A 13,738-nucleotide genomic window follows, 5' to 3' on the forward strand; every position below is an offset into this window, starting at 1 on the left:
TAACTTGTTTAGTAACCTTGGTTGGAATAAAACCATGAACCCTGGTTCAAATGACAGCCTTTGAAAGCGAAACTAAACTCAGCTGAAGTCCCCACCCCCACCCCGCTTATATGGGAATTACGTGTAACACCAAACCATGATTTAGAGTAGCTTGCAAACCATACCACCATGTGTAGAAATCTGAAGTTGTACCATGTTAGTAAAATAAATTACTATCTGATACATTAATCCTCAGCATCCTGAGGATCACAGTTCTCTTTATTTCACAACCAAAACTCCAAGCTGAGGCATGGCATGGGTTTGCTACCCCAATAAGATCTTAGCAGCCCACTGGACCACACACTGAGATGCGTAAAAAAATAAGTGCTGTGAAAGTTCATTACAAAAAAATAAATAAATATACAGACTACTCCACAATGAAGAGACAAACCTGTCCCATCCTGCGGCAAAGGTTCTAATGAGTTTCCAGAATTAGTAGGATTCAGGAGAGGAGTTACGGAAACCATGTGATTTCCCTTGACAAATCATCTCATTGTTCCTTCCCTCCCTCCCTCCCACCCCCCAGTGCTTATAAAGGGCTGTCAAGGCCAGCAATTGGAAAGAAGCAGATTTCACTCTCTGAGCCACTGGAAACAGCCCTTGTCTGTCTTGCAAAAGTGCCTGCTTGTTTCCTAGAGGACACGTTCTTATACCGGGCTTCCCTCTGGTCTGTCCTGCTTGGATTGCCGTACAGTCTTGATATCGTAGGCCCAGGCTCGGTTCAAACCTTCCCCAGCCATGCTGGTGGGTGTCCAGTTGGGGAGGGGGAAGCGTCCAGCCACCACACGGGCCTCATCCGGAAGTTCCACAAGCAGCTTCCTTTCCAGAAGCTGCAACTGAGAAAAGGGAAGGAAAATGCCTGGGTTATTCAGGGCGTTAGTTCCTTATTTTTTAAAGTCTGGAATAAATATCAGCCACTGGTTCTCTTCTATCCTCAGATTGCCAGAGCTCAGAAAGGAGTCAACACTTTTAAGTGGAATCACTCCATTTTATTTTATTTTTTTAAAATAAACATGCCTGTATTCCCTTGCATGGAACATGGGACATTGCTCTTGAAAAAGGGCACTCCCTGCATTAAAGATGGGCGAGCACCACCATCCCACCTTGATTCGGAATTTCCTTGTTTTGTGCAATGTTTCCCTCTTCCAATCTGAGAATTATTTGGGAATTTTAGCTTAGCAAAGTGTCAGGGTCTTTCTAAGACAGGCAGTCATGTTCTGCTCCCTGGCTTCTCACAGGCATCTGGTTGGCCCTTGTGAGACCAGGATGCTGGACTAGATGGGCTACAGGCCTGATCCAGAAGGCCATTCTTACGTTCCTGAATGAGCTTAAAATAAAAATAAATTAATCCAAAAGAAAATGGTCTAGAGCTGTTCTAAAGTCCCCCTGTCCATTTCTCTTCAACTGCGGTGAAGGTAAAGATGGAGGGGGGAGGGATGATTAAGTTTTCATTTAAAGGTGATTCTACGTACTTTGCACTTCCCAAAACAATATATGAACCAAAACGCAAGTATCCTTTGAGATTTGCATGTCTCTGAATGTTATTGTTTTGTTTTTGCTGTTTTTATGCAACACACTTAGCATTTTTACACCACTTCATTAAAAGACATCTCTACACACACACACACACACACACACACACACACACACACCACTGCACTGCACTTAATTGTATTTTTATTTTTTTAAAAAAAAACCAGTTAGAGGTTTTCCATACAATTATCAAGAAAATATAGTTTTAAACAGGTGTTTAAAAACATTCAAAGAGGAATTAAAATCAACAGAACTTTAAAAAGAGATTAAAACACATGTCAACATTCTGCATTGCTGGATAAGCTTGCCTAAACAAAAATGTTTTATGCAGGAGCCAAAAAGAGTACAGTGAAGGCACCTGCCTGATGTCAACATGCAGGGAGTTCCAAAATTCCTTGTAACAATGCCAGCTCCGCAGGTCAACGTCGAGTTGGCATATACGGTGTAAGATGATTCTGCAAGTAATCTGGTCCCAAGCTGCTATGGGCTTTATATATGAATAGTAATAGTAAATAAATATGCTTACCACGCTAGGTGCCAAGAACACAGTGACATTCTTACAGTCTGACAGATCCACCTTTAAGAGAGAGAACCAAGACTACTGGTTAACCTGATCCAATTTCTGAAGCCCAGCATCAATCCCTAGCACCCAGCCTAATACCTACAATTAAAAATATTCCTATCCTGGCCTAAAAACTACCTGCCAGCCGGACTTTGCAGCCTGGCTCATGAAGAGGCTGACAAACACCGGCAGCCAATGTCAGGACTGGTCGTTGTCCTCTTCAGATCACCACACAAACGCTTCTTGTTCTTTTATAAAACTTTTTATTGCATATTAACAAAACATTCTTATAAACGGTTCTTAACTATTATTCCTCAGAATCACTTATTTCAGATACCTTCTGAGCTCTGCTTCTCCGTGACCAGCCACCCTCAAAATGGCGAAGACGCCCTTCCCTTCGCTTTCCCGCTCTTTTTTCTAACCTCCTGGCTAGAGCTGGCTTGTATCTCCCCTCCTCTGAATCTGAGCTAGAAGTGAACCCTTGCCTTTCCTGTGAACAGCCAGTCCCTCCCTGTTGTTCCTCTTGCTCTCTTCTGTTATATTCACTGCTCTCCTTCCCCACTTGGTGAATGCTTTCTCCCTCTGAGAAACTGGAAACCTCTAACTCTTCCCTGACAGCCAATGTGTCGTGTGTCCTCTCACTACCCCCAGATTATCTGCGCAGTTTCATGGAGCCTCTTGTCTCACCTTCCAAAGATCGTCCCGACAGTAAGAAACTTTTCCATAGCAGCCAGCCTTCCAGGCACGATAGCTTGAAAGTCGTAACAGCCATGGATTGAGCTCATAGCCAACAGCGGGTCTGAAGCCTTGCTTGTAAGCCTCTAGCACCTGGAAGCACAGCCAAGGCACTTATTTTATTGACTGCATTTGTGATCCTTAGAAATACAGGAGAGCTGCCTTGCCCCAGGTCAGGCTATTTATCCATCTGACCCAAGTGCAAGGAACCTTCAAACTACAACTCCCAGCATCCCTTGCCATTGGTCATGCTTGCTAAGGCTGGTGGGGGGTGTAGTTCAGTAACATCTGGAGAGCCAAAGGTTCCCACACCTGATCTAGCCCAGATGCATCTAGTGATGCATTTGCAAATAAGATTCTAAGATTATTAGTTTTGGGACTCTAGCCTTGATCAAGCATTTCCTCAGAAGCTAACACCATCTGTGAAGTTTAAATAATAATAATAATAATAATAATAATAATAATAATAATTTATTTATACCCTGCCCATCTGGCTGGGCTTCCCCAGCCACTCTGGGCGGCTTCCAAAAAAAATATTAAAATACTGTAATACATCAAACATTAAAAGCTTCTCTAAACAGGGCCGCCTTCAGATATCTTCTAAAAGTCTGGTAGTTGTTGTTCTCTTTGACATCTGGTGGGAGGGCATTCCACAGGGAGGGCGCCACTACCGAGAAGGCCCTCTGCCTGGTTCCCTGTAACTTGGCTTCTTGCAGTGAGGGAACCGCCAGAAGGCCCTCGGCGCTGGACCTCAGTGTCCGGGTAGAACGATGGGGGTGGAGACGCTCCTTCAGATATACTGGACCGAGGCCATTTATGGCTTTAAAGGTCAGCACCAACACTATGAATTGTGCTCGGAAACATACTGGGAGCCAATGTAGGTCTTTCAAGACCTGTGTTATATGGTCTCGGCGGCCGCTCCCAGTCACCAGTCTAGCTGCCGCATTTTGGATTAGTTGTAGTTTCCGGGTCACCTTCAAAGGTAGCCCCACATAGAGCGCATTGCAGTAGTCCAAGCGGGAGATAACCAGAGCATGCACCACTCTGGCGAGGCAGTCCGCAGGCAGATAGGGTCTCAGCCTACGTACCAGATGGAGCTGGTAAACAGCTGCCCTGGACCCAGATTTGACCTGTGCCTCCATGGACAGCTGTGAGTCCAAAATGACTCCCAGGCTGTGCACCTGGTCCTTCAGGGGCACAGTTACCCCATTCAGGACCAGGGAATCCTCCATACCTGCCCGCCTCCTGTCCCCCAGAAACAGTACTTCTGTCTTGTCAGGATACAACCTCAATCTGTTAGCCGCCATCCATCCTTCAACTGCCTCCAGACACTCACACAGGACCTTCACCACCTTCACTGGTTTGATTTAAAAGAGAGGTAGAGCTGGGTATCATCCGCATACTGATGAACGCCCAGCCCAAACCCCCTGATGATCTCTCCCAGCGGCTGCATGTAGATGTTGAAAAGCATGGGGGAGAGGACAGAACCCTGAGGCACCCCACAAGTGAGAGCCCAGGGGTCTGAACACTCATCCCCCACCACTACTTTCTGAACACAGCCCAGGAGGAAGGAGCGGAACCGCTGTATGACAGTGCCCCCAGCTCCCAGCCCCTCAAGATGGTCCAGAAGGTTATGGTCGATGGTATCAAACGCCACTGAGAGATCCAGCAGAACTAGGAAACAGCTCTCACCTTTGTCCCTAGCCCGCCGGAGATCATCAACCGGTGCGACCAAGGCAGTTTCAGTCCCATGATGAGGCCTGAATCCCGACTGGAAGGGATCCAGTGATTTATTACTTAAATCACTAATAGCTGGAGGCTAAAGGTTCCCTAGTTCTGTTCTACTCTTCCCTTCGGATCCAAATTATTATATATTTTGTAGTTCTTTCAAGTGGGCCACCCAGCTTCATGGAATATGCCACCATCAAGAAACAAGCTCGCTGCTCTTACAATTCTGCCATCGCCTGACCCTAAATCCACCATCTTCCCAGAGCGTCCTTTCAGTAGCGACATCACATTCTCCACTTGATTGGCATTTGCTGGGACATACGGCACCTGGATGAGGAGAAGAAAGAGAGGCAAGCTCTGAGTTGGAAAGGGCCACAGAGTTCCAGGGCTAGGGAATATACATGGAATCCTAAAGACTCTAACACAGTCTTTGTCAGTGCTATTTTTCTAGAAAAAGTGGTGCTGGAACTCACAATAAAGAGAACCCCCTTTGTTCTCTTATAATGACAATGGTGCCCACCTGAGAGGTGTCAGAACTGAGTTCCGATTAATTCCAGCTGAAAAAAAGCCCTGGTCTTTGCGAACCTGGTGTTTTCTGGATGTGTTAGACTAAAACTCTCATCAGCCTCATATGACGCTGGGGCTGATGGCAGCACAGCCTTGCTAGCACCGCGGGGGGCTCATGGGTGAACCAGACCTTGGAAGAGGGAGCAGCTGACTTGACGTGACTATCTTGTGTTAAGCCAAATCAATTATCTGCAAACAAAGGATTGGGGAACTTGCAACCCTTCAGTTGTCATTGGATTACAATTCTCATCTGTGACCACTGCTAATACTGGCAGTGGTTGTTGGGAGTCCAACATCATCTGGAAGGCCACAGGTTCCCCATTGCTGCCTTAAAATAAGAAAGCCAACATGATACTCTCCAGATGTTGGTGGACTACAGCTCCCATCAGCCATGGTGGTTGGGGCTGATGGCAACTGAAGAGCATCACATCAGGGTATAGCATCTGGAAGGCACCCTGATACAGATTGTGATTAAGCATTTCAAATATCTGGCCATCAGAATCAAATCCATGAGTCATTTTCAGTGTGTTTGTGCTTTTTTAAAATTTCCAAAGACCACTCTCTGTCTCATAAGGGAGAGTCCTGCCTGCAGAAGTTCCCTCCCAACACAATAATCATGTGCCAGTTAACTGTGCTGCTTTCCCCTCAAATGTCACAGCAAATCATCTGATATGTACCTGTAATTTTAAAGGCACTTTGCGGAATCCTGGCATGAGAATTCCAGCCCACACAACATAGGCGGTCAAGCCAGTGCCTGCTGCAATTTGCAAGAGGTCCCAGACATCCACAGGCTTTCCGTGCAACTCAGCTGCCAATTCTTCAGCATCCTCAGGATCCATGTCTGCAAGGGGAAAACATAAGAACCACCTGTATCAGGCCGAAGGCCATCTACTCCAGCATCCTGTTCTCACAATGGCTAACCAGACGTGTCTGGGAAGCCAGGACACAGGAACTGAGTGCAACAGCCCTCCCTCCACTTGTGATTCAGAGACATAATCCAGGCATATGGAGAGAGAAGATAGCCCTCATGGCCAGAAGCCATTGATAGCCCTATCTTCCATTAATTTATCTAATCATCTTTCAAAGCAATCCAAATTAGTGGTCCTCACTACTTCTGGTGGCAACAACCCCTACACTTTAACCATGTGCTGTGTAAAAAAGCTTTGTTGGATGCCCTTAAATTCTAGTATTATGAGGGGGGGAAACATTTCTCCATATCCTTTTTCCACACTGTGCATAGTTTTACACACCTCTCTCATGTCTTCTCTTACTTGCCTTTTCTTGCTAAAAACCCCCACAAATGCTGCAACCTCATGGGGGTGTTGCTCCACTCCTTTTTCTCATTTACATTGATCTTTTTTTTAAAAAAAACAAAAACCACAACCCACGGTAGCTTACATAATTAAATTTTGGTTTCTTTTTAAATTCACAATTGAGAAGAAAACATGTAAACGCACACATCAGCATAACATATAAGCCCGTAGAATGTCACTCATTAAAAGCCTTGAATAATAAAAATGGTCTTTAGAGCCCGTTTAAATGCAGGAGGAAGTTTGGGAGAGTTCTACCATTGTGGGTTCATCAACACCAAGGAAGGTACTGCCTCCAATATGTTCCATTCTGATCTTTACTCATAGCTCACTCGGCTCACCAGCCCAGAGGCAAAACTACAACAAACCATTGAGTGTGTTTCATATGTATACTAGAAGCATATACTAGTGCAGTATTATAACATATTTTATGGGGCACCATGCCAAAAGGCCAGGGGAAACTGTTTGAATAACAAATACCAGTGATGTGTGCTTTCAGGAAAATTTGGAACCGGGAAATTTCTCCGTTTTGTGAGATTCAAATAAAGTGCATGGTGTTGTTTAAATGTGAAATTCAAACAAATTCAAAGCCTTATGTGGAAATTTATTTTATTGAAAAACTTGTATAATACAGTATTGCAAAATGTGTAAGTTCAGTAGCACACTCTTCCCTGATATTACTAAAGCTTTTAAGAAAAGCGGTAAAAACAACAACAAAAAATTATTAGTGTTAGCATGCCTGAAATATTCATGCTTTCTAGGACGAGTCAAATTGATCGTGTTGATTTTAGATTAAAGTTGCAATTTTATACACATTTACCTGGGAGTAAGTTCTATTGAACTCTGTGGAACTTCCTTCTGAATAGATATGTATAGATGGCATGTATCCATTTCATCTGCTGAATCTGATCTGTAATCACTTACTAGATTATATATACTTTCCTGGGAGGAAGTCCCATTGAACTCAGTGAGGCTTACTGCCAAGCAGGAATGCATAGGTCTGCACTGTAGATTATGAGTTAATTTACAAAACAATAGCATTTCTAAAAATGGACGTTTTCCCCACAGAAAAACATAACAATGCAGACCTTTCCAGTCCACGTTACTACTGAATGCCTTTTTAAATCAATTAGAAAAGCAGTGTGAGGCAAAAGACAGATGATCAGTTGGGGAATCCCGAAGTCTTGAAAAAATTATTTGGGAGAAGAGGGCATTGACCCTGTTTCTGTTTCTCAGCATTACCAAATTTAGCAATTTTAACATTAGAATGTCAACCTTTGCATCAACCTTAAAGCTCCAGCTGCAAAGTGCTGCTTTTAAAAAATCTTCTCTCCTCCACCCACTTCTTCATTACAATTCAATCAATCAATCAATCAATCAATCAACTTTCATTTGTTATCATACGCTACAGAACCGCGGGGGAGGGGGCGGACGGGCCGGCGGGCGGCGGCAGTGTAGTACAGTGGTTATAGAGTTCCAGACTAGGAGCAGGGATACCCAGGCTTGCATCTTCCTCGCCAGCCCGCCGGGTGACCTTGAGCCGCTCAACCTCTTTCTCAATTTAACCCAATCCGAGGATGAAGTGGCCAGGGGGCAAAAGCAATGTTCGCTGCACTGAGATTCTTGAACGCGAGGCGGGATGTGTTAGAAGAAAAGGCAGGAAGAACGAGAGCAGTGCCTCTGAGAATGGACAGAATGCACCTCTCTCCCCCACGGAGTAGCTTTAAATCCATTTCGCTAAATAAATAAGTCAACTGGGATCAAGAGACAGGGCAAGTTTCTACGGGAGGGACAGGAAAGCATTGCTCTCCAGCTGCGATCTCGCTCTTTTGTTTCTTTCTAGGCACCAACAAGCCCGCGTTTAGGGCGGAAGACCACCTCCTCCCATCCCCCGCCCCGTATGAGCATAGCACGAAGGCGCCCACTTTACCTATCGCGGAAGCCTGGTCCGCCCAAGTCTCCGTCAGTCCGCTCCTTAGGACGCTCCGTGTGGAAACAGGCACTCGAGGCACATTAGGTTCCGCTAGGGAGAAAGGGGCAGGGATCTCTCTCCGCTGCTGTCACGTTCGCGCCATCCATTTAAACACTATGAGGCCCCTTTCAGCGCTCATGGCTCTCTCCCCCCCCACCAAGAATTCTGGGAGCTGTAGTTTGTTAAGGGTGCTGAGAGTGGTTAAGAGGTCCCTAGCCCCCGCTTTGCAATGCTACAGTTCCCAGAGTCAAGCCCTCTTCACAGGGAACTGTGGGAATTGGAGCTCTTTGCGGGGGGGGGGGGGGAAAGGTTCCCTTAACAACTCTCAGTAAAAGTAAAGGAGCCCTGGACAGTGAAGTCCAGTCAAAGGCGACTATGGGGTTGTGCCGCTCATCTCGCTTTCAGGCCAAGGGAGCCGGTGCTGGTCCACAGACAGCTTTCCGGGTCATGTGGCCAGCAGAATTTAACTGCTTCTGGCGCAATGGGACACTGTGACAGAAACCAGAGCACACAGAAATGCTGTTTATCTTTCTACTGCAGTGGTACCTATTTGTCTATTTGCACTGGCATGCTTTGAACTGCTAGGTTGTCAGGAACCGGAGCAACAGGAGCTCACCCCGTCACGGGGATTCGAACCACCAACATTCTGATAGGCAAGCCCAAGAGGCTCACTGGTTTAGACCACAGCGCCACCCGCATCCCTCAGTACCCTTAACAAACATTAGCTCCTGGAATTCTTGCGGGGAGGGGCAGCCATGGCTGAATGGAGAGCTATAAATTGATGGTGTGACCTGCGTTGAATTGTTAAAGATACCAGCAGATGTAACACAGGGCAGGGTTCTATCACACCTTTAATATGTGTGTATAATACTTCCATCATGGCAGGACTTTCATGGCAGAAGGCTAGGAACTCAGCAGCATGAGCAGAAGGGAACACCCCCACCCCACCCTGCACAAGGCTAGCTCAACCCCTTTTGAAGTAAGTGAAGTTTCACAGGTTACCATTTAAAGCAAATATGGGGATCCTGGGCCCCTCAAGATATTGTTGGACTGCTGCAACAGCCTTCAGGCTGAGAAGGAGTGGCTCCCTCTAGGAGCTTTGTGGTGGTGGGGGGCGGGGTTCAAATGCTCTCTCATTCAGGAAACTTACTGCCAGTGACCAGCTCACAGACTAACCTACTTCATGGGGTCATTGTGAGAATAAAAGTTGGGTCATGCATGACATAAGGTGGCATAACATAAAAATAAAAATGACATAAAAATAAATAACTAGCAATGGTGGGGAATGATGGGAGCAACAACATATGGAGGGCCACAGGTTCCTCACTCTTGATCTAAAGGGAGGGAGTGGGACATAAGACCAATGAGTCCAGAGTCTGAAAACACCTCAATCTTGATGTATACAGATGATTTAGTGCTCATCTCTCTTTCCTGATTTGACCTCAAAAATCTCTTGGAGGTGTTCAGTACATACTGTAAACGTCTGGCATCTTCCCTTCAATATTCCAAACGTTATCTAAATTATACCATGTATTAATTTCTACCATTCCCTAACTCTAGCAGTTATGGGTGCCCTTGCCCCCCAAGCTCTGTTACCCAAGAACTGTAACAGTATATTAAAAGAATTGCTACTATGCCGGTTGAGCATTTTCTTGCACTGTGCTATATGGAATTGGGTAATAACCAACTCTAGAAAGAAGCTTGTCAAGATGTTTTAGACTATTATTATTTCCTAGACCTGAGCTCTGCATTAACCTTGAATAAGTGTCATCTAAGGGATTGGCTCTCCTGGACAGAATGCAAAAGGGACTTCCAACTACAGTGGTACCTTGGGTTAAGTACTTAATTCGTTCCGGAGGTCCGTTCTTAACCTGAAACTGTTCTTAACCTGAAGCACCACTTTAGCTAATGGGACCTCCCGCTGCCGCCATGCTGCCGGAGCACAATTTCTGTTCTCATCCTGAAGCAAAGTTCTTAACCTGAAGCACTATTTCTGGGTTAGCGGAGTCTGTAACCTGAAGTGTATGTAACCTGAAGCGTATGTAACCCGAGGTACCACTGTAATTAGAAACACCATAACATCCCCTTGGTAGAGCCAGTGTGGTGTAGTGGTTAAGAGCGGTAGACTCGTAATCTGGGGAACCGGGTTCGCGTCTCCGCTCCTCCACATGCAGCTGCTGGGTGACCTTGGGCCAGTCACACTTCTTTGAAGTCTCTCAGCCCCACTCACCTCACAGAGTGTTTGTTGTGGGGGAGGAAGGGAAAGGAGAATGTTAGCCGCTTTGAGACTCCTTAAAGGAAGTGAAAGGCGGGATATCAAATCCAAACTCTTCTTCTTCTTCTTGGTATGCACTCCTAATAATGGAGTGTTATAGAGATGGTTATCTGAACAAACTCTCACCAGTTTCCCTAAGAAATGCCTTTATTGAGCTGCAGTCTTGGATTGCCACTATAGCAAGGTCCTGTGCAGAGGTGGATTTTGTATTTGTGTCAACCTCAGGTGAAAGACATCACTCTCTTAGCCTGTCGCGTATATAAAGACTCATGTGTCCCTTAATTACTCTCTACACCCTTAACAAACCAGAGTTTCCAGGATTTTTAAGGGGAAGTCATGACTCTTAAAGTGGTATAAAAAGCACTTAAAATGTATGGTGTGGACATGGCCTCAGTTCTATGACTCTGCAGTTCTAACAGCACCCTAATACGCAGCCTTACCCTTGTGCAGCACACTTTTGCTAGCTTCCCCACCAAGACAGATAGTCACCCAGGATCTTTCTGCTGCCCATACTGGTTAGACTTTTCTCCTGGCAGTCACTTCATTGCCCTTGAAGCCCAGGCAATGCTGGACTTTAATACTGCTGTGTTTTAGAACATGTCTCGCAGAAAGAAGGGGGGGCAAGAGGGAAGATTAGACACAAGTCTCTGAGAGGGGTGAAAAACCAGGGGGAAGGAAAGTTTGTATAAATAACGGCCTCCACCCGACTCGTGGCTTTTGGCGTCGTACGTCCGGCTCAGGAGGGAAATGTGATCCTGCTGGACAGATAACTTCAGAGGGAGGGAAACATCCATCATCTGACAGCCCATTAAACAGATCGCCCCAGTGTGAAACCAGCCCTCCTCCGCCTCCTTAAACCAACAGCTCCCTAGACCTCTACTGCCCAAATAAACATTGGGGTCCGGGAAAGCCGGGTGGGGGTGGTCACAGACAGGGATAAAGGCCAATAGTACACTGTAGTGTGTCACTTCTATACAGACTTTTCCCGTCGTCATTGGTTTCTGGATGTTGGAGCATATACGTAGCTCCTTTCATCTACAGTGGTACCTCGGGTTAAGTACTTAATTCATTCCGGAGGTCCGTTCTTAACCTGAAACTGCTCTTAACCTGAAGCACTAGTTTAGCTAAAGGGCCTCCTGCTGCCGCCACGCCGCTGGAGCACGATTTCTGTTCTCATCCTGAAGCAAAGTTCTTAACCCGAGGTACTATTTCTGGGTTTGCGGAGTCTGTAACCTGAAGCGTATGTAACCCGAGGTACCACTGTACTTGTAAAAGTTAGTTGCAAATGCACGCCTCTCGATTTTCTGGAGTGCGGGAGCAAAACTTCACCTTGATACACAAGACGAGCCTGGCTGCTGCATAATGCCAAACATCCCTCTAATCTAGCAACCTTTTCTCACAGGTCCAACTAGATGACCCAGTGGGAAGACTGCTCAACAGCAGTCTCTGAGGTGCCTTGCCCCCAACAGTGGAGGGAGAGCACAGCCATCATGGTAAGTAGCTTGCGAATGAGTCTTAGGAATATAAGAAGAGCTCTGCTGGATCTGGCCGTTGGCCCATCTAGTTTAGCATCCTGTTCTCACCGTGGTGGTAGTCTGGCTGCTGGATCAGGCCAGAGCCCCGTGTAGCCCAGCTCTCAACCCTACTGTGGCCAAACAGGGGAGTATAGGAAGCCCGCAAGCAGGACCTAAGTGCTACAGCATTCTCTCTGAAACACATCCATATTTTAAAGAAAACACAGTTGCACTTCTTTGAATTTTGCAATGCAGCTCTCCAGCCAAGTAATGTGTACAAAGATGATGATGGTGATTGAAAGTAAGATTAAAAAATCATTAGGGGAAACTGCTTTGAAAAATGTGAGTATTGGGCACACACAAAAATGAGTATATTAGGTGAAATTCACATTAAAATGGTGATAAATTGTCATGATTTTATTTTAAAAAATCAAACTGATGTGGAGAACTGAACTGAAGAGTGGAAAAATGAGAAACTGAAATAAATATTTCCTATTAGCAGTCCAATTTGTGGCAATGTGTTCCCAGTCTGCCTTTTCACACGTTGTCTTCATTGGAAGGAAGGCAAAATATAAATTTAATTGATTAATGCTGATGATGCACACGTAAGATGAGAGCATCACGGAGGAGGGGCAGACAAATTTGGAGAAATAAGATATCGCTTCATGGAATTTTCCACCTCAAATGCACAGTGATTTATGAATAACTGAACTTGGTTAACAACATTATCCCTTGCTTTTCCTTTCCTAAAATTGTTTTCATAAGCTGTTTTCTTTCCCTTGATAATAATTTTGTATGATCTTGATCTTGCACTCTGTTGACGGACCAGCTTTGCTTATTGATCTGTATTGCTCATTTGTCTCTTTACAGAAATTAATAAATATGTACAATTAAAAAAAAATGGCAAAGACGGTGGTGTATGTATGATGATGAAGTGTGTGTTTTTAGGACCCGTCTTATTTTTATGGTTGCGAGTTGTTCGTTATTGTTCTATTAATGCCGCAACTCAGTCTGGGGCATTAGGGTGAAGGGTGGGAAACAAGCAAACAAACAAATGCATGTCTAAACAATTTTTCAGCTCATGCTCTCAAGGTAGTTTTCACAATCAATCTCATTGAACAAAAACAAAATCTCACTTAACACCCTCCCCCACTATAAAATGACGCAACCAAACTATATAAAGCATCTGTAAAACAGAAGAAAAAGAGGGGACAGAGCTTGTTGCTGAGGATGTGTGTGGGTTCCTCCCACGCACACACACACACACACACATATGCACAGAGCACTGATCCAATCCTTGCTGTGGAGGGCTTCATGTCTTTGGTCTGCTGAGGAATGCGGAGCTTACAAGCAAATCCGCTGGGAAACTGCTGGCGTGGTGAATGGGAATGGGGCTGTGGAACTGAGAGCTGCACGGCATTAACATTCCTCAGCTGCTGCTGCTGCTGCTGCTCCTCTGCTTTTTTAATTATTTTTATTTGAAACTTGCCTTCTTCCCCCCCC

The 13,738-nt window shown here is 45.4% G+C and overlaps 1 protein-coding gene across 2 annotated transcripts; it reads right to left on the reverse strand.

The window, feature by feature from the left end:
- Window positions 1–220: 220 nt before the first annotated feature.
- On the reverse strand, window positions 221–8,478 carry ANTKMT (adenine nucleotide translocase lysine methyltransferase). Of its 2 annotated transcripts, none has more exons than XM_080982065.1 (6): window positions 8,405–8,478; window positions 5,842–6,005; window positions 4,820–4,924; window positions 2,822–2,962; window positions 2,099–2,149; window positions 221–875 (listed from the first exon to the last, which is right to left on the reverse strand). In XM_080982065.1, the coding sequence occupies exons 2-6, from the start codon at window positions 6,001–6,003 to the stop codon at window positions 687–689; spliced, it is 648 nt and encodes a 215-aa protein (XP_080838191.1). In that variant the 5' UTR covers window positions 6,004–6,005; window positions 8,405–8,478; the 3' UTR covers window positions 221–686. The 2 variants fall into 2 exon arrangements, with proteins under 2 accessions (XP_080838191.1, XP_080838192.1); XM_080982066.1 differs by lacking the exon at window positions 8,405–8,478 and adding an exon at window positions 7,295–8,387.
- Window positions 8,479–13,738: the final 5,260 nt, after the last annotated feature.

The sequence above is a fragment of the Podarcis pityusensis genome (genome assembly GCF_964106645.2).
Source record: "Podarcis pityusensis genome assembly, chromosome: 14".
Taxonomy (NCBI): Eukaryota; Metazoa; Chordata; class Lepidosauria; order Squamata; family Lacertidae; genus Podarcis; species Podarcis pityusensis.

What these genes read in the sequence shown, in the direction of transcription:
- ANTKMT (XM_080982065.1), bottom strand. Translation starts at nt 6,003, where the DNA reads ATGGATCCTGAGGATGCTGAAGAATTGGCAGCTGAGTTGCACGGAAAG. An exon ending in GGTCAGGCGATGGCAGAATT is followed by an intron (nt 2,963 to 4,819) that starts GTAAGAGCAGCG and finishes CTGTGCTTCCAG; the next exon opens with GTGCTAGAGGCTTACAAGCA. An exon ending in TGTTCTTGGCACCTAGCGTG is followed by an intron (nt 876 to 2,098) that starts GTAAGCATATTT and finishes CCCTTTTCTCAG; the next exon opens with TTGCAGCTTCTGGAAAGGAA.